The 21,595-nt window shown below is 43.3% G+C and overlaps 3 protein-coding genes across 4 annotated transcripts in view; 1 reads left to right on the top strand and 2 right to left on the bottom strand.

Moving 5' to 3' along the window:
- The window catches only part of LOC126980409 (protein white-like), a 47,310-nt gene extending 47,194 nt beyond the window's left edge, over positions 1-116 (bottom strand). The window contains exon 1 of the mRNA XM_050830324.1: positions 12-116. Coding sequence (XP_050686281.1) covers positions 12-50 — 39 coding nt within the window. The 5' untranslated portion in view covers positions 51-116. The remainder of the gene's footprint in view (positions 1-11) is intronic.
- Positions 1-21,595, bottom strand: part of LOC126980408 (protein white-like) — a 47,718-nt gene that overhangs the window by 25,778 nt on the left and 345 nt on the right. For both annotated transcript variants that reach the window (XR_007733171.1, XM_050830322.1), the window contains exon 2: positions 20,268-20,407. Coding sequence is in view for 1 of the 2 variants with exons in the window: in XM_050830322.1 (XP_050686279.1) it covers positions 20,268-20,333 (66 nt within the window). In the remaining variant the exon portion in view is untranslated. The remainder of the gene's footprint in view (positions 1-20,267; positions 20,408-21,595) is intronic.
- LOC126980407 (serine-rich adhesin for platelets-like) lies at positions 5,090-10,498 on the top strand. The gene is made up of 3 exons (XM_050830321.1): positions 5,090-6,467; positions 6,632-7,032; positions 7,259-10,498. Exons 2-3 carry the CDS (start codon positions 7,000-7,002, stop codon positions 9,908-9,910), a joined length of 2,685 nt encoding a protein of 894 aa, XP_050686278.1. The 5' UTR covers positions 5,090-6,467; positions 6,632-6,999; the 3' UTR covers positions 9,911-10,498.

The following is a 21,595-nucleotide window of genomic DNA, read 5'->3' as shown; positions in this document are numbered from 1 at the left end:
GGGAGACTCACCTTCTTAGAGAAACTGGGGTTATCGTAGCCGTTGGACATTCTGCTGCTTCTATTTTCACTATATATGAAATAAAAAGTACGTCTTTGCGCACAACACTCTTCTTTAAACCCTCAATGTACGCTATTTCACAAGGAATAGGGAACAGCCACTATGAGGGTATGTAAGGGGAGGCCACGGCGGGTGAGGGAGAGGCGGGTGGAGGAGCCACTGGAAAGGGTCTCGGGGTGTGCCTCGTGAAGGTGTCCTCGTGCCACTATGAATTAAGCTGTGTAAGGGGAGGCCATGACGGGTGAGGGAGAGGCGGGTGAAGAAGCCATTGGAAAGGGTCTCGGGGTGCGCCTCGTGAAGGTGCTGGAGAGGGACGAGGCACGTTGGGTTATCTATGGGCGGCTGGCGCTTGGAAGCACTAAAGGAGTGGTTGGTCGATGACCTTATCTCTAAACACACACACACACACACACACATACACACAAGCACACACACACACAGAACCACTCACACAAACACAGCCATTACGATTTTTTTTTTACAGTTTGGGAAGCATTTCAAGGACAATATCAAATGAAAATAATTAAGAAAGCCCGCTATACGCTGCTCCTATAAACTAGAGACGAATAGCCGGTACCAGCTATACGGTACGGTACCGGTACCAGACTGCTCGGTACCGGTACCGATACTGACCAGTCGCTCATGATGTCCCTCATTTCTTCCTCACACGAGTGAGAGGCTGAGACTGAGTGCCTGAGTGGATATCTCGGTGATATGGATACTCTCTCTCTCTCTCTCTCTCTCTCTCTCTCTCTCTCTCTCTCTCTCTCTCTCTCTCTCTCTCTCTCTCTCTCTCTCTCTCTCTCTCGTAAAATAACATAGTTCTTTTTTTAATCCATTAATCCTTGTCGTTAAGAAAAAGCTGAGAGAGAGAGAGAGAGAGAGAGAGAGGAAGGAGGGAGGCAGGACATAAAGGGAAGAAAGTAGGAAGTTAGAAAGAAAGGAAGGGAAGGGAAGCAGTCAGTGTACCCGGTACCCTATATCGTCTCTGTGACCTAGGAAGGGACGCAGGGAAGCACTTACCCAAGGAAGCGAAAAACTGACACCAACATGAAGGAGGAGGTCATTTTTGCCTCCGGTGGGGAGATTGCTTGCCTTACGGGCGGGGTGGCCTCAGTGACCCCGATTGTGCACTGGTGGGCAACAACAGGTAGTCAACAGAATCATAGAAGAAAGACAGTTCTACCCAGACATGTGTTCGGGGTGGACGCCCGTCTTGCTCTTTCTCTTCATCTCTCGGGTAAGTTTGAATTTCGTTGCTAGCCTAATCGCTGAAGGCTAATCTTCGTATTTCTTAGCCCGTCTGCTGCGATTGGCACGGATTTCGCCTTCACTGGTAGCCTGGTAAAATATGCTCCCAGGTCTTTCTGTGCCTCTGTGGTGGGTAGTGGAGTGTTTCCCATAATTATGGTATTGATATGCTGGATTTTCCCTCCCAGGATGCATGACCTCACATTTTTCTTCACTAAATTGGAGCAGCCACTTTTTGTTCCACTCCCGTAGCTTGGTGATGTCTTCTTGTAGGAAATCCGCATCCAAGGGGTTAAAAGGGAGTAACTATACTCACTGATTTGCGGTATGAGAGGCCGCTGTTAGGGTAATGATTTGCGGTAGTGGCTTTATGCATGGTAATGGTGCAATGTCGTGAGTTAAATTTGTTTAGTGGCAATGTTCACTTATGCGTGACTTTCCTTCCATTGTCGTTCACTTCGAAGCTTAAAACGAAGCGTGTTCACTAAGCGCTGATTCGGAAAAAAATCCTCCATTGTGATTTTGATATTTTAGTACGAATACGCCATGAATTCCAAATATATATATTCACGTATTTTTCACGCATTTTCCAGTGTTTCCTCACACACACACACAAACACACACACATACACACTATCGACATAACAGTCCTCTGACCCTATTTTCCTGCCCTTGGCCTTGCCGTGAGCCAGGTGCGGGCAGGTGTTGTGCAAAGGTCATGATGGCAGATGACTAGCAGGTATGGAGGGAGGGGGAGCGGGTGGGGGAGGGGATGAGGAAAGAGTAATGGGGATGATGCTGTGCACAGGGGGCGTGGCGTCAGCCTACGTCACGGGGGTTGGGCCATGGATAGCGGCCTGCTTGTATGGCAACTCGGGAGCTATCTGGAGAATCTGGCAGCGAGCGGGTCGCGACCGGGATGACCAGTCGAGGATTGCTCGTGACCCGTGAGGAGAGCCTGATTTACTGCGGCATATTTTACACCATATTGCCGAGACTTTAGGATAAATCTGTGATAATAGAGACAACACAATGCCGGGGAAGTGCTCCGTGCCTCTCTGCAGAGGAAATTATAAAGTGATTCTCGTGTTAGTGTCTTCTCCTTCCCGAAGAATCCAGAGCAGCTGACCACATACCAAAGTAAGTATATCAAATGATTCGTATATGTTATATGTATCTTTCTTTGCCCGGCTACACTGTGGATTTAATCAAGCTACTTCTGTTGTAACTCACAAGACATTAGAGAAGTATTGGAATCTAATTGTTATTATCAATGTGGCGGGAAGCTGATGAAAACAATGGCTCTCCAGTATTTTCTTATACTGGGAAGGAGGATGGCTATTTTTTTAATGGCATTACTGTTATGAATATTGTTACTAAGGTCCTGATAAAATTCAAGCATCAGCTTTCTAACAAAAAATAAATAAACTAGCTATAAATAAAAGAACCACATTTTAATTTAGTTACCCAGCCATATGTCCCGTATACTCAATTTTCTTTAGTCATTTTTAATAGCCTTATTTAATTCTTATATATATATATATATATATATATATATATATATATATATATATATATATATATATATATATATATATATATATATATATATATATATATATATATATATATATATATATATATATATATATATATATATGATTCAGTTGTATTACATAAATATCTAGATTTTCTTCTATCTTACCGGTGTGTGTCCTTCACTTTTGTCCGGAGGAAATCAGAGGAGACTTCATTTTTGATGAGCGAACCGGCAGAACACTTACAACAAAACTGTCAATGCCAAGGCTTCGTACTGGAGCTGTTATTATTATTATTGTTGTTGTTACTGTTATTATTATCTTTACTGATGTTATTATTGTTATTATTATTATTGTTATTGTTGTTATTATTATTATTATTATTATTATTATTATTATTATTATTATTATTATTATTATTATTATTATTATTATTATTACCATTATTATTATTAGTTGTAGTAGTAGTAGTAGTAGTGGTGTTATTAGTTATTTTTATAATTGTTATTCTTATTATTTTTATTGTTATTTATATCATTAGTAGTATATAGTACTATTATTATTATTAATAGCAGCATCACTAATCTTATTATCATTAAAATTATCTGATATAGTCATGATTTTTGTTTTTATTTTATTGTTATTATTATTATTATTATTATTATTATTATTATTATTATTATTATTATTATTGATTTAATGATTATTATTATTAAAATTAATATTAATAAAATATTTGGATGCATTTTGGTCTGTTTAAATTACTGTCACTGTCATTGCCACTTTCCTTCTACCTCGTATTATCTATAATAAAAGTAGTATCACAACTCTAATATGTTTTACTATCAATGCTAATATTTTTACAATGAAGGAGGTAATCTAAGGCTAAATTAACACTGCTGGTGCTGCTCCTGGAAATAATATTCGATAATAAGCTACAGTGGACGTGTAGCAGAACTGGATGGAGAGACCTTATTTTTTATTATTTTATGTGTGTGTGTGTGTGTGTGTGTGTTAGAGAGAGAGAGAGAGAGAGAGAGAGAGACGGTGTGTGTGTGGAGTTGTACACAGCGCGGAGAGCGTGTAGGGAGCCCGCCCTCCTTGCTGACGTCACGAACTTTACGCATAGGCCTTCTCCTAGCGGTGAAGTATGTAGTAGTAGTAGTAGTAGTAGTAGTAGTAGTAGTAGTAGTAGTAGTAGTAGTAGTAGTAGTAGTAGTAGTAGTAGTAGTAGTAGTAGTAATAATAATAATAATAATAATAATAATAATAATAATAATAATAATAATAATAATAATAATAATAATAATAATAATAATAATAATAATAATAATAATGAAGATTGAGAGAGAGAGAGAGAGAGAGAGTTACTCAACCGGTCCAGAAGGGAGGAGGAGATCTCGTAAATGTTTACCTCCTCCTCCTCCTTACCTACCTCCTGCTTTTATATATATATATTTTTTTTATTCCTACAGGCAGAGTCGCTATATCTACGTGTATTTGTGTGTGTGGGTAGGAGAGAGAGAGAGAGAGAGAGAGAGAGAGAGAGAGAGAGAGAGAGAGAGAGAGAGAGAGAGAGAGAGAGAAGAGGGGAGGCGAAAGGAGTAGGAAGGCAAAGCGTGTGGGGTTATTGGATGAGAGAGGAAGAGGAAGAGAACGAACAAGACAAGGAAGGCGATAATGGGGTGGGTGACCGTCTCTCGCCTCGCCTCGTCTCGTTCCGGGAAATCGTAGTCAAGTGAAATCGAGGTCAACATTTAAGTGAAATCAGTAGCGAGGAACAGCTGACCCGGACAACACTTATCGCCCTCGGGGAAGGATTAACTCGGCAAACTTTCTGGGAGTCAGTAAAGCAATTCTTCGGGTCATTAATATTACAGTAATTGACTGGACGTGAAAATATATCTGACCTTTTTCATATATTTCTTTCTATTACAGTAAAAGAAAATCTGAAAATACCTAAACTTTGGAGAGCAACATTTAATTTGTACTGTTCTTTATCCTGTGATATGTAATCATCATAATTATCATCTGCAAGGACAAGGCAAGGACCTTCATAAAACGTCCTTTACCACTGATTGATTTTTGGGTATTCCATCATGCTCTGGTAATCTCTCTAGTTTCGCCTCAACACCTGATCCTTAGTCTGTCTTCACTTCCAGAATACCTGGGTTACCACTGTTACTTTGGTTATCCACCTGTCACCAGTTCTACGCATGAATTACCTCAAATCCATTTCCTATTTTTAAGTCTAATATCCTTAACCATTGTCTGTTCCCTAGCCCATGGTGCTTGCCTCCAAATTCTGCATGTTATACCATAGGAATATTCGAGAAGAAAAAAAAAGAAAAAGAAAAAACGGGGGAACGTAAATTGCGAATTTTAGACTACGTTTTCCTATTCATTAATTTGTCATATCGCATCTTTTGTACTCTTCTTAGGATCAGTGTCTATTTATCAATCTATTTACCTTTATGTATGCCTGGCAAAGTTACTTTTGTTAGGTCTACGATACACTTTGTCCCTCGTCATCTCTCGAACGAAGCAACAGAGGTCCCGCTGGCAGCCTCTCTCCCTCAAGTACAAGCAAACACTTCACTTCCACCTTATACCGTCAATTCAGACCCACTACCTTAACCTAGTTATCATGAGCCTTCGAAAGTCCAGACACTGCCCTCAGGTAAACTGGAGGCACGCGAGGCGCTGGATTCTTGCTTGTCTCCTAAAGTCTCCCTGAAGCGGCGGAAAAAAACGACCTGTCAGCCCACGAACCGCCGCTGGTGATCCGCAATGCGAGTAATTGGAGGAAATGGTTGTGAGGCAGAAGCGTGTGGTTTTAGGGAAAATTGTGGGTGTTGGGAGGGAGCACAGTGGCTTGCGGCAAGGGAAAAACTTTTTTTTTTTTTGTCACTATTCTCGTTGCTAGCGCGCCGCCGTGTGCGAAATAACATTGCTGGCGCGGACGTCTTTATTGTGGTGCGCACGTATATACGTTTGGGAAAATCGACCTCCTTCCCCTTTAATCACTTCCCCACATCCTCCTTTAACGGGCACGCATACATTAGTGCATTGGGCCACTTTATCCAGAATTACTTTATTGATTACCGTCAACTTTATTTTCCAATCGCAGCATAGCCAGGCGGTTTTTTTTTTCAGATTAATTTTCGGTCCACGTAGTCTATTTTTTTGTGTGAGCAAATCGACTTCATGTAATAAGCACACCATGCTTTTATCACGCATTCACGACAGAAACAATAACAACACGTTCACATACCACAAGGTGCGAGCAACCACCACAATACACCTGTCGTTTTATCCTCCCCTCACACAACAGGAACTCATCACCTGCGGAAATTCGTGCAGTAGGTCAGGGAAGAACGAACAAGGTGTTATTACTAAGCCTTTTCTGGGTCACCGGCACACACTGTCGACTGCCACTATCGACCACACACCGACACAACCACGATGTAAAGAGGAGTCGCTCTCGTGGTCGACTCAAGAGGTTTATATTCCCAGGTGGCATTGTCTAGCCACGTGTTGAGAGGCTCAGTCGCTCCTTAGCGGTGGAGAAACACGGAGCTATCGACGGGCTCCTCTCTGGGTGGCGGTAAACTCGAGGTAGCGGTGCTGGTGAAGGGCTGGGCGTGGCGTGTGACAAGTGGGATGCTTTGCTTGTCTACATTGTTGGGATGTATACATCCAGACATTTGAACATCTTCCCCATACACTTGCTAAATACCTCGACGCGTCTTTCACTTTCTTAAATTTGTCCCTTGTTCCAGGATCTAGACAAGCCTTCAGTCAGCTCACGCATCGCTGCTGCTGGAAGAGCCGAGTGACTAGTGTCCAGGAGGCAACAGAACTCAGAACACGGCGAGACGACCAAAGTCAACATAGGTGCGCCAGATCGCTGGGTGAAAGGGAACGCGTTACTTCCCTGGCTACTGACGACAAGGCTTGTGAACTTCTACTCTGGCCATCTTTAACTGTTCCGTCATGGCGTCTCTCGCGTCTTCTTGGCTTCGAAGTGTGATCAGATTTCATTAACCGCTGGTGTTTGGAATGCGAAGACAAACGGAGTGACCTATTGACGTGAGGGTAAGAGACTGAGTAAGACTGACTCTACAACCACATAAAAAACAACTGCAGGATGAGAGGAGTGACGACGTTGCTTCTACTATTGGTGAGTGTATGATTATCATTATTACTATTATTATTATTATTATTGCTGTTCTTATCATAACTAATCGATACAAATAGTATGATCATGTTATAATTATCATGTTAAACGACCAAGCGTGAGGTATTCAGGACCTAACGTAGAGGCAATGCATTATCAATATGCTTCACACAGTCACTCTCCACCCCACAACACGACCATCCCTCACGGTGCTGGCTGCCTTTTACAGGTGGCGGTGGCGGCGAGAGACATCCACCGCAGTGGTTCCAGGCTCCGGAATCTTTCTCCACACAGCCACAGAAGGACCTGGTGGGATGGACAAGAGGAACACAAGCAACACTACCTCGAAGATGCCCCGCGGTTCTCTAGACCCGGAGGTGTTTATAGCTTTGGTAATACTGCTGAAGGAGATTTTAATGACCTAAATGACTGGGGACCACTTCTTACGGCCATTGTCAGTCCCACGAGGGCCGAGCAAGACGTGAAGTCAATCTCAGAATCGAAGAATAAATTATTAATTCCTGCAGGAACAAAAGCTTTTACAAGACCCGGAATTAATGTTGCTGGAGGAGGCGATAATCATGATGATGAATTTAGAACTGGCAGTGACACGGGCCACCTGGTTGATCTACGAAATAAGATACGAGATGCCATTGAGATACATACGTTATATAAGACCAATATGATGTCTCCAAGAAGCCAACAAAAGCACAGCCTTCATGCCCCCGGCACCAGACACCAGAATGGTACAGAGGCAGGCAGAAGCCGAAGAAGACGAAACACTGAAGATTTCGGCGAAGCTATCTCAGAAGCCGTCAAGAACTTAATAAACAAGATTTTTGCACAAACCGGACTCCCTCCTATTGACAGCCAGACCAACACTGAAGACAGCACCACCAGTAGTGGTGCCGAGACCACTAGTGATGCCGAGACCACCAGTGATGCCGAGACCACCAGTGATGCCGAGACCACTAGTGATGCCGAGACCACTAGTGATGCCGAGACGACCAGTGATGCCGAGACCACCGGTAGTGATGCCGAGACCACCAGTAGTGGTGCCGAGACCACTAGTGATGCCGAGACCACCAGTAGTGATGCCGAGACCACTAGTGATGCCGAGACCACCAGTAGTGATGCCGAGACCACTAGTGATGCCGAGACCACCAGTGATGCCGAGACCACTAGTGATGCCGAGACCACTAGTGATGCCGAGACCACCAGTAATGATGCCGAGACCACTAGTGCTGCCGAGACCACCAGTGATGCCGAAACCACTAGTGATGCCGAGACCACCAGTAGTGATGCCGAGACCGCTAGTAATGCCGAGACCACCAGTGATGCCGAGACCACCAGTAGTGATGCCGAGACCACTAGTGATGCCGAGACCACCAGTAGTGGTGCCGAGACCACTAGTGATGCCGAGACCACTAGTGATGCCGAGACCACCAGTGATGCCGAGACCACTAGTGATGCTGAGACCACTAGTGATGCCGAGACCACCAGTGATGCCGAGACCACTAGTGATGACGAGACCACTAGTGATGCCGAGACCACCAGTGATGCCGAGACCACTAGTGATGCCGAGACCACCAGTGATGTCGAGACCACTAGTGATGTCGAGACCACTAGTGATGCCGGGACCACTAGTGATGCCGAGACCACCAGTGATGCCGAGACCACTAGTGATGCCGAGACCACTAGTGATGCCGAGACCACTAGTGATGCCGAGACCACTAGTGATGTCGAGACCACTAGTGATGCCGGGACCACTAGTGATGCCGAGACCACCAGTGATGCCGAGACCACCAGTGATGCCGAGACCACCAGTGATGCCGACACCACTAGTGATGCCGAGACCACCAGTGATGCCGAGGCCACTAGTGATGCCGAGACCACCAGTGATGCCGAGACCACTAGTGATGCCGAGACCACTAGTGATGCCGAGACCACCAGTGATGCCGAGACCACCAGTGATGCCGAGACCACTAGTGATGCCGAGACCACTAGTGATGCCGAGACCACCAGTGATGCCGAGACCACTAGTGATGTCGAGGCCACTAGTGATGCCGGGACCACTAGTGATGCCGAGACCACCAGTGATGCCGAGACCACTAGTGATGCCGAGACCACTAGTGATGCCGAGACCACCAGTGATGCCGAGACCACTAGTGATGCCGAGACCACTAGTGATGCCGAGACCACCAGTGATGCCGAGACCACTAGTGATGCCGAAACCACTAGTGATGCCGAGACCACTAGTAGTGCCGAGACCACTAGTGATGCCGAGACCACCAGTGATGTCGAGACCACTGGTAATGCCGAGACCACTAGTGATGCCGAGACCATTAGTAGTGCCGAGACCACTAGTGATGCCGAGACCACCAGTGATGCCGAGACCACTAGTGATGCCGAGACCACTAGTGATGCCGAGACCACCAGTGATGCCGAGACCACCAGTGATGCCGAGACCACTAGTGATGCCGAGACCACCAGTGATGCCGAGACCACTAGTAATCCCGAGACCACTAGTGATGCCGAGACCACCAGTGATGCCGAGACCACTAGTGATGCCGAGACCACTAGTAGTGCCGAGACCACTAGTGATGCCGAGACCACCAGTGATGCCGAGACCACTAGTAATGCCGAGACCATTAGTGATGCCGAGACCATTAGTAGTGCCGAGACCACTAGTGATGCCGAGACCACTAGTGATGCCGAGACCACCAGTGATGCCGAGACCACCAGTGATGCCGAGACTACTAGTGATGCCGAGACCAATAGTAGTGCCGAGACCACTAGTGATGCCGAGACCACCAGTGATTTACATAGAAAATCAGACCACACAGACCCCATGGTCCAGACTTGGTGGTCTGTCCTTTAACCTAAGTGATTTTACATTAATCAGAAGACTCCAAAACGTTGCATTTCTACTCTAGTTGATATTAAGTTGAAGGAAGTGACGGTCGAGCTTATTTTTGAAGGAGTCAATCGTGTTACACTGGACCACTGACGGTGGAAGCTTATTCCATTCTCGCACTACAACGTTGGTGAAGAAAAATTTGGTGCAGTCTGAATTTACTTGTCTACATCTGAGTTTTACGCCATTGTTCCTCGTGCGCAAAGTGTCATCGATCATAAACAATGTTGATCTGTCTACATTCGTGAAACCATTAAGTATTTTAAAACATTCGATCAGTTTTCCTCGGAGGCGACGTTTCTCAAGAGAGAACATGTTAAGGGTAGAAAGCCTTTCTTCGTAGGATTTGTTGCGCAAGGAAGGGATCATTTTCGTTGCCCGACGCTGAACACCTTCTAATTTAGCAATTAGATGCCGAGACCACTAGTAACGCCGAGACCACTATTGATGCCGAGACCACCAGTGATGTCGAGACCACCAGTGATGTCGAGACCACTAGTGATGCCGAGACCACCAGTGATGCCGAGACCACTAGTGATGCCGAGACCACCAGTGATGCCGAGACCACCAATGATGCCGAGACCACTAGTGATGCCGAGACCACCAGTGATGCCGAGACCACTAGTGATGCCGAGACCACTAGTGATGCCGAGACCATTAGTGATGCCGAGACCACTAGTGATGCCGAGACCACCAGTGATGCCGAGACCACTAGTGATGCCGAGACCACTAGTGATGCCGAGACCATTAGTGATGCCGAGACCACTAGTGATGCCGAGACCACTAGTGATGCCGAGACCACTAGTGATGCCGAGACCATTAGTGATGCCGAGACCATTAGTGATGCCGGGACCACTAGTGATGCCGAGACCATTAGTGATGCCGAGATCACTAGTGATGCCGAGACCATTAGTGATGCCGAGACCACCAGTGATGCCGAGACCACCAGTGATGCTGAGACCACTAGTGATGCCGAGACCACCAGTGATGCCGAGACCACTAGTGATGCCGAGATCATTAGTGATGCCGAAACCACTAGTGATGCCGAGACCACTAGTGATGCCGAGACCATTAGTGATGCCGAGACCACCAGTGATGCCGAGACCATTAGTGATGTCGAGACCACTAGTGATGCCGAGACCACTAGTGATGCCGAGATCATTAGTGATGCCGCGACCATTAGTGATGCCGAGACCACTAGTGATGCCGAGACCACTAGTGATGCCGAGACCATTAGTGATGCCGAGACCATTAGTGATGCCGAGACCACTAGTGATGCCGAGACCATTAGTGATGCATAGACCACTAGTGATGCCGAGACCACTAGTGATGCCGAGACCATTAGTGATGCCGAGACCACCAGTGATGCCAAGACCACTAGTGATGCCGAGACCATTATTGATGCCGAAACCATTATTGATGCCGAGACCATTAGTGATGCCGAGACCATTAGTGATGCCGAGACCACTAGTGATGCCAACAGAGGTTGGCAAGTGCAGTACTTAGTGAGGTAGTGCCGCATCACAAAAAAAGTACCGCACTACCGCAAAATTTCTGAAAATACCGCACTACCGCGAGCTTCACTAAAAAATTATGCGATACTTTTTGCGGTACTTTCAAAACTACCGAAGACGACATTTGCAGCTTTTTTTTACAGTAAATCGGCACCCGGTACCGGTACCGGGTGCCGAGAAGAATCGATTCAGCCGGCACCCGGTACCGGCACCCAGTGCCTTAAAGACTCAAAATCACTCAGCACTGACCATTACCGCTAGTGCCGGTACCGTTTGGATCTTGGTGACGCTCAGTGGCGCGCGGCCTCGCCAGTCGCCATGCGGTATGGGCGACGCTTTAAGCCTTGAATGTTGTGCTCGCTGCTGAGTCACTGCCTCGCTGACCGTCTTCCCAAGTTCCCACCATTTTGTCCTGCTTTTCGTTTCCATCATAGCTCCCGTCTCCATTATTTTATTATTGGATTTATTGGATGATTCTTCATGTCCGAATCTTTTTAGGATACTAATATATATCGTTATTGTTATTAGAGTATGAGTACATCTATAATAACTACGTATACATATGCTATTTTTTTATCGAAAAAAATATTCACTTCATTCAGGAGAGAGAGAGAGAGAGAGAGAGAGAGAGAGAGAGAGAGAGATTTTCTCTACAGAAAATTTATTTAGGAATTTCATCAGACGGTATTAAGATAAAAAAAAAAAAACTCTTTTGGGTACCGGTACCTGAGTTTTCGGTACCGGTACTACCGGTACTCAAATTAACGGTACCTGCCCATCCCTAGTTTGTGGCAGGACCCAGTGTCCTGTCTTGTACACGTACGGCAGTATCTGACTAGTGACCCATTACCAGATAATACGAGCATACTATTATTATGTACTACGCACCATGGACTCAAAATATTACATCTTATTCATCATCATCATCATTTCATCGACGCCTGCTCCTAGGAGCTCCCACCAGGGGATGGCCACGGCAGAAGAGCTTCCAACTTTCTCTATCCAGACACTCCCTCCTTGCCAGATAATTTCGTATTACTATTAATATATTTTTTATCGCTATAAAACATCCAATTTCTGCTTAACAGAATAATTTGCGGACCAGCAAGGGAATACGTTGGATTTTGGCAGCAAAATCTGACCGATGACCGCATCGGTGATCTCAGACTGACCGATGCTATGGCATCAATGGCATCGGTCTGGATCCGGCCCTGAGTCTGACAGTGATACTGAGTCTGACGGTGATACTGAGTCTGATGATGATGCTGAGTCTGATGGTGGAACTGAGTCTGATGGGGATGCTGAGTCTGATTGTGATGCTGAGTCTGACAGTGATGCTGAGTCTGATGGTGATGCTGAGTCTGGTGGTGGAACTGAGTCTGATGGTGATGCTGAGTCTGGTGGTGGAACTGAGTCTGATGGTGATGCTGAGTCTGATGGTGATGCTGAGTCTGATGGTGATGCTGAGTCTGATGGTGATGCTGAGTCTGGTGGTGGAACTGAGTCTGATGGTGATGCTGAGTCTGATGGTGATGCTGAGTCTGATGGTGATGCTGAGTCTGATGGTGGAACTGAGTCTGATGGTGATGCTGAGTCTGATGGTGGAACTGAGTCTGATGGTGATGCTGAGTCTGATGGTGGAACTGATTCTGATGGTGATGCTGAGTCTGATGGTGATGCTGAGTCTGATGGTGATGCTGAGTCTGATGGTGGAACTGATTCTGATGGTGATGCTGAGTCTGATGGTGGAACTGAGTCTGATGGTGATGCTGAGTCTGATGGTGATGCTGAGTCTGATGGTGATGCTGAGTCTGATGGTGATGCTGAGTCTGATGGTGATGCTGAGTCTGATGGTGATGCTGAGTCTGATGGTGATGCTGAGTCTGATGGTGATGCTGAGTCTGATGGTGGAACTGAGTCTGATGGTGATGCTGAGTCTGATGGTGATGCTGAGTCTGATGGTGATGCTGAGTCTGATGGTGGAACTGAGTCTGATGGTGATGCTGAGTCTGATGGTGATGCTCAGTCTGATGGTGATGCTGAGTCTGATGGTGATGCTGAGTCTGATGGTGATGCTGAGTCTGATGGTGATGCTGAGTCTGACGGTGATGCTGAGTCTGATGGTGATGCTGAGTCTGATGGTGATGTTCAGTCTGATGGTGATGCTGAGTCTGATGGTGATGCTGAGTCTGATGGTGATGCTGAGTCTGATGGTGATGCTGAGTCTGATGGTGATGCTGAGTCTGATGGTGATGCTGAGTCTGATGGTGATGCTGAGTCTGATGGTGATGCTGAGTCTGATGGTGATGCTGAGTCTGATGGTGATGCTGAGTCTGATGGTGATGCTGAGTCTGATGGTGGAACTGACTCTGATGGTGATGCTCAGTCTGATGGTGATGCTGAGTCTGATGGTGATGCTGAGTCTGATGGTGATGCTGAGTCTGATGGTGATGCTGAGTCTGATGGTGATGCTGAGTCTGATGGTGATGCTGAGTCTGATGGTGATGCTGAGTCTGATGGTGATGCTGAGTCTGACGGTGATGCTGAGTCTGATGGTGGAACTGACTCTGATGGTGATGCTGAGTCTGATGGTGATGCTGAGTCTGATGGTGATGCTGAGTCTGATGGTGATGCTGAGTCTGATGGTGATGCTGAGTCTGATGGTGATGCTGAGTCTGATGGTGATGCTGAGTCTGATGGTGATGCTGAGTCTGATGGTGATGCTCAGTCTGATGGTGATGCTGAGTCTGATGGTGATGCTGAGTCTGATGGTGATGTTCAGTCTGATGGTGGAACTGACTCTGATGGTGATGCTGAGTCTGATGGTGATGCTGAGTCTGATGGTGATGCTCAGTCTGATGGTGATGCTGAGTCTGATGGTGATGCTGAGTCTGATGGTGATGCTGAGTCTGATGGTGATGCTGAGTCTGATGGTGATGCTGAGTCTGATGGTGATGCTGAGTCTGATGGTGATGCTGAGTCTGATGGTGATGCTGAGTCTGATGGTGATGCTCAGTCTGATGGTGATGCTGAGTCTGATGGTGATGCTGAGTCTGATGGTGATGCTGAGTCTGATGGTGATGCTGAGTCTGATGGTGATGCTGAGTCTGATGGTGATGCTGAGTCTGATGGTGATGCTGAGTCTGATGGTGATGCTCAGTCTGATGGTGATGCTGAGTCTGATGGTGATGCTGAGTCTGATGGTGATGCTGAGTCTGATGGTGATGCTCAGTCTGATGGTGATGCTGAGTCTGATGGTGATGCTGAGTCTGCCGGTGGTACTAAGTCTGCCGGTGATACAGACCCTGCCGGTGGTACTAAGTCTGCCGGTGGTACAGACCCTGCCGGTGGTACTGAGTCTGCCGATGGTACAGACCCTTCTGGTGGTACAGACCCTTCTGGTGGTACCGAGTCTGCCGATGGTACAGACCCTTCTGGTGGTACTGAGTCTGCCGGCCCCAGGCTCCAGGAATAGGAAAATATAATTAAGTAACATGAAGGTCCTGTGATGGAATTTTGCAAGTGTATTTCCTCAATTCACTGTAAGCCCTACAACCACTCGAGGAAAAACACTTGCAAGAATCCATCACATTACCTTCATGTTATTTAATTATATTTTTCTACCCCTGAAGCCTGGGCTCCAGCTACAACACTCAGAAGGTCCGGATTCAGACCGTGGCCCGCCAGTTGAGTAGCCCTGCTCTGCAGACATCAATTTTGATCTTGGTGTTTACAACCACTTACACATAGTTATATAGCCTCCTTTTACACTAATACATTAACTATTGTCTTACCTTCCTTGGCCACACAAACTATGTCACAGTCATGAGACATCACTTTTAACTACCTTGCCAGCTATGTTTTGACCTCAGTCCCCAGGATGTGTTTGGCATTTTTATCATACATGTCTCTCTTCTGACTCTGTCTGAACACCTGTCATGTGAATGCCAGAGCAAAATTCAAATGTCAAGGATTCTTTCTGAGTAGTGACCTCTTATCGTTTTAATATTTTATAAACTGAGTAGGTAGATTGTTATGTGTGTATAATTTAATATATTTTGTACAGTTCTCTAAGTGATCTACTTGGGCTTGTGGAGTGACTAACTAAGTACATAGCTGTGACAACAGGAAACATTGATAGTTTTTGTATCTTACATCCCAGGTGATACTTTAATACAAATGTATACTAAGTATTTATAAAAGTATGTCGGAAGATAATTTGAATTTTTCCCACATTAACCCTTTTCTTATGGCAGACTGATTAATCACAACGTTGTCAGTTTACACTGGAATAAACAAATAAAAATTCAATTTTATTATCTTTTAAAATCAAGCATCAAAGCTAACAACTGGCTAGGAAAGGAGGACTGGGGAAAAAAAAATAAGATAGAAATGAATAAGGTGAGTTGGGTGTACCTACGATTTTTTTTCTCAAAAATTTGAAGAAAAAAAATTTGAGTCATAACTGGAAAACGTTTATATGCATGACAAAATATAACCCTTTGACCACAATGTGTATAAGGCACAACTCTGGAAACATTTTACAAGTAGGTGAAACATTGGCCAATTTTTTTTTTTTTTTTTTTTCAAATTGTAGGGATCGTCCACAGGTGTGGATGATCCATATGGATATAGATATCAAAAAGTAAAAAAAAATATATAAAATTTAAATGAAGGCAAAGTTCCTTAACCCCTTCACTACAGCCGGGCGAAAACAGCGCCCCACGCCGTATCCAAGATCGCTGCATGCGCCAAATTTCAAATGTCGTTATGGAATATAACAAGTTTTCAGCCATAAACTCAACATAATCATCATGTATTATATATGAAAACATGTAGAATTAAATGGTGCACATAAAGAAGCATAAATTAATTGATAATTTTGAGATGTAAGCATAAATATAAAGATAAAATAACTCGTATATTCGCTAAAGCAAGCCAGGATGCAGTATGCACGTCCTCAGATATGGTATGGGGCATGCAAGGACGCAGCATACGCGTCCTTCTGTTGAAGGGGTTAATAGCAACACAATTCATTAACCCCTTCCCGGCGGCAGGGCAGATGTATGTACTACCAAAAAAAAAAAATTGTATCTGTATAGACGCTGTCGACTTTCATCCATACATGTATATATAGATTCCCCGCAAGTGGGCAATCCAGATTGACGTCTATATATAGACTCTGCCGCAAAACTGAACAAACAGTTGAATCTATATATAGATGTTATTTAAGTTTGATTGGTTATATGTATATTGATATGATATATCTATATGAAGGTGTAATCACTGACAGTAGATGAGTCAGAATCATCAAAAAACATCCAAAAAATCAGCATCAATATCCTCAGCTACCAATTCATACCAAAGATGTCATTTCTTCCGTCTTAAGCGGTCTCTTTCTCCTTGACATGATAGACTAATAATAAAATAAAATAGGAAAAAAATGCATAAATTCCCAGTGTTAGTTGCTGTGCAAAGCACATCCGCCACCGACAAAGCACAAGCGGTGATTGACCTTGAGAGGCAATGTTGGTAAGTGTCATGGGGTTTGAGATGCCAAATAACGATTTATTTTGATAATTTTGTTAGTAGTAAGGAATCGTCTATATATAGATCATGCTACAATCTAGTTTGGGCAAATGAGAGCAAACGTCTATATATAGACGCGCCGACAAAAATTCCCAATTTCAAAACGTCTATATATAGATCCTCCGCCGGGAAGGGGTTAATAATGATCATGTATAAGGTAAGATAATGAATTTCAAAGTAAAAGAAAAAATAATGAGACTTGATTTACCATTATAAGTGCCAGGATTTTTTTTCATAAATACTTGCCATAACATTAACCCCTTGACTGCGGATTTCCTACAAGATAGGACATCACTGAGTTATAGGAATGGAACAAAAAGTGGCTGCTACAATTCAAATAAGAAAATATGTAAAGTCATGTACCTTGTGAAGGGATATCCAGCATACCAATACCACATGAAAAACACCATAGCTGGGCACGATAACAGAAAACCTTATTCCCGATAACCGATAACTGATAATGAAAAACCTTATCAGTGATAACCGATATTCGTTAACTGGAGACACAAATATAGGCGATAACCGATACCGATATAAATCCACAATTCCGATACTAGCTAGCGATAAGTCCGATAGGCGAAAACGATACTATATTGATATTTCAGATAGAAAAACATAGATGAATTCAAATTTTCATTATCTGTATTTTACAAAACTTACAAAATCTGAAAACCACACGTTGACACGTACATATGGATGGTGATACTAGAAACCTGTACAGTCTCACTAAGCTTTTTAACCGTAATTAAGAATTACTGGAAGGCTGAATCAGACATACAGTACCTCTACCACCATCCCCGCTGTTTCTAGAACAACACTCTGTACAAGTTGTATTTATATGTACAGAGTGTCGTTCTAGAAACAGCGAGGATGGTGGTACTGTATGTCTGATTCAGCATTCCAGCAACTCTTAATGTGTTAAAAAGCTTTGTGAAACTGTACAGGGCTACGCTTACTGGTCTGAGCATCCCCAGTTCACGAGAGACCAGTACATGTTTGTAAACAAAAGCGCCAGCTTTTGACGATGGGACACCAAATAACACAACACCGGGTGCCTTCAATACCATGGCATGGTCACAAACGAATATGGAATATCAAATTTGAGGCAGTGAATAATCATTTTTTGGGCAAAGTTAAATGATTTTTCTCTTTGATATATTGATTTTTGAGTAACATAAAAAAAATAACCTAGTGTTTTAATGTTGATGATCTAAGTATGAAATCTCTTCACCAAAGATATTTCATACCCCGAAGTTTTTTCATCGGGCCACACATGCGCAGTAGGGAGGAGACAACAGGTTTTTTTTCTGAGAGGCGGAAAAAAGTAGCGATTATCGCTAGCTTGGTTACAAGAGTAATGAAGATACCAATATATATTTAAATAAGTAGCGGATGGCTGATAACCCGATTTTGTTATCAGCGATAAAGTATAGCGATAACGCCCAGCTATGGAAAACACTCCACTATCCACCACAGAGCCAGAGAAAGACCTGGGACTATGTGTTACCAGGCTACCAGTGAAAGACAAATCCGTGCCAATCACAGTGGACGGGTTAAGGATTTCTGTATCTTACATACTGTATTATGTCAATGGATTGCTCATGTACATTTCCAGGAAGGAAGCATAATTTACCAGTTATTTAATGCAAAAATGTAAATTTATGGTAATTAAAGGAATTTATTTCATTTGCAGTGCTAAATTAAACTAAAAGAGCATTATCCATCCCGAAAGGGTTAATTTACCTGGTATTGTAAGCTGTTAGTGAATTTGCAAATTTGATGAAGCACTTAATCCTCGGAGTTAGTGCTGACAGAGGAGGCAGCAAGACCTTTGTCACTTGGTCAGGAGTTACCTCACCTATGTCCTCTATTTCTGGGAAGATCAAGATGCCTCCCTTACCAATTTCATTGATTTTCTAAGGTATAGGACTTTGAAGAAACTAGTAAACTTTTCACCACAGTCAGTTATGTTAGCTATATAATTTACTGGGGTGCCCTTCATATAAATTAAATTTTGTATGATTCCCAATTATTCAACTGATATTTCAAACAAAGGTCAGAGGATGTTTATGGCATATGCACCACCTTAGTTAAATGTAGCTGGCAATAGTTTTGTTCTGTTACAGAACATATGAAACATACTGGTAAAAATCACCCAAGAGGATAATGAGGAAATGAAAGAAATCGCTACTCGTGTAGGTGTCACTCACGGATTACATGCCTGTATCTTTTGTAACACTATCATCAACACATACACAGATACAATAACACAAATTGTTTGTTTAAAGTGTGGAGACTCCGTACATTTAAAATCCCACTGTACGTATCATCCATGTGATGCCATTTACGTATATTTAAACAAGCACTCGTCATCCTGTGACACTGAAGTCCACTTCCATCACTTTATCTCATCACTTCTAGACCTATCGCAGTACTATGTGCCTTATCAGCACAGTCTTGGTGTATTCATGGACACCAGAGATCATTAATTGGTGCAAAAATATTACATTAAAAAAATTAAAAATCTCATAATTCAGCCAAGCATCCCCCCCCTAATACTGCCATTGCTCAGTTGTGCACACCCATTTTCTCTAATACCTGTTAGAGGGAGACCATTCTAAACCCATAAATGTGTCCATGGGAACCTCTGTATGTTGCATCCACTTGTACGGTACATCCCCAACGCACCCTACGTGTGGTAAAAATGAGTGATGAAAATAAGAACTGTGGAAAAGAGGATAGCAATATAGCAGGAAGCAGCAAAATCTATCTATCTACAACCTATCTATCTACCTATAGACAGATAGATAGAGCATTTGATGTAGTGACTGCCCTCTAGCTGTCAAGTCTGGAAGGAGAAAAGCTTATCCCTAATGCTGCATGTTCTCGTGGAGTGCTCCCCTGGGCCTTTGTAGTAGATACTTTTTAGAAGTTAATTTACCAATAACTAGGTCCAGTATATATATATATATATATATATATATATATATATATATATATATATATATATATATATATATATATATATATATATATATATATATATATATATATATATATATATATATATATATATATATATATATATATATATATATATATATATATATATATATATATATATATATATATATATATATATATATAAAGTAAAACTACTCCAAACTTACTCATTCAATGAACTGAACACTGAGAAAACTTCAGATGCAGGTACCAACCTTGACAGCTCTCATATAGCTTATTAGAAGAAATGACATTTTTGGAGTTTTGATGAAGGAAACCATGTGTAACCTCTAGGAGACAAGGGGCTGTTCTTCCTTCTTACCATATTTTCTCAAGTTGGTGGTCATCAGTCATCCTGAAGGGGTGAGGCACACAGTGCTATGGGTGGCATGTGTAACATGAATAGTGTGTAAAGTGGGGGGGGGAGTGTGCAGGAGTAGGTGATGCTGGAAGATATCTTGTTTCCTACCAGGCTCATTACAAGCAGCTAACCATGTTTGTAGGAGGATGTGTGTATGTATCATGTGTATGGAGGTAGCTTACACAGTAGCTAACAAGTATTACAGAAGAATGCTGTATGACACATACTAGTACTACAATTTAATTTTTGCATATAAACTGCTATTGCCGCAGTGCATGAATCCGAGGTGTGCTTCATCGTGGTCTGGCAACCTGCTGCTACACAGCATGTCATATTTCATGATTAACTGATGTCACTATCAATAATATGCAGGCAACAGTGATGAATACTATCAGTTATAGTAAATTTTGAGTTACAAAATATTAATACCGTCACAGACAACTGTTTTGTTTATTTATAAGATTGCTGATTATAATTATTAAACAGCCCCAGGCACTGCTCTCTGCCAAGAAAAGTAGTAAGCTTTTAAAAATACATAATAAAAATAGTAATAAAATCAATATTGTATAATAGCACTAATAAAATCATTATTGCTATTATGGTGTATTTTTAAACCTTACTACTTTCCTCAGCAGAGATCAGTACCTGGGGGCGTTTAATAATGGACTGTATTGGCTATACAGGCAGCGCCACATGTGGCCACTCAACTCCAAGCTGTCCTTTCCATAGAGTTCAAGTTATAGACTAGAGTGCGTCTGAGGCTGTCTCAGGGATACACGGCCATGATGATGCCGTCGCCCCAAGCCGATGATTGCACACACTTCACTAGTCCTACCCGATTTCAGTTTTTCTCCATGTCAAAGAGTAGTCAGGAAATCGGGTAGGAGTAAAGTGTGAGCAGTCGTTGGCTAGGAGCGGTGGCGGCACCAAGGCCTTGTATCCTGGAGGCAGCCTTAGACGCACTCTAGTACATAGCTTGAGTTCTATGGAAAGTACTGCTTTGACGGTTCACCGAGTGGCCACGTGTGGCACTGCCTGTTATAGCCAATATGGTCCATTATAATCAGCAATCTTATAAATCAGCAAAACAGTTGCCTAAAACTAAATTAATAATTTGTAACTCAAAGCTGACTATAACTGACAGTATTCATCACTGTTGTCTGCATATTATCAATGCTGACA

This window comes from Eriocheir sinensis, chromosome 44 (genome assembly GCF_024679095.1).
Source record: "Eriocheir sinensis breed Jianghai 21 chromosome 44, ASM2467909v1, whole genome shotgun sequence".
Lineage (NCBI taxonomy): Eukaryota > Metazoa > Arthropoda > Malacostraca > Decapoda > Varunidae > Eriocheir > Eriocheir sinensis.
This window is presented reverse-complemented; position numbering and strand designations above follow the sequence as displayed.

Coding starts and splice junctions, on each gene's coding strand:
- LOC126980407 (XM_050830321.1), top strand. CDS start 7,000: ATGAGAGGAGTGACGACGTTGCTTCTACTATTG. Junction 7,033..7,258: donor CGACGTTGCTTCTACTATTG/GTGAGTGTATGA, acceptor TGCCTTTTACAG/GTGGCGGTGGCGGCGAGAGA.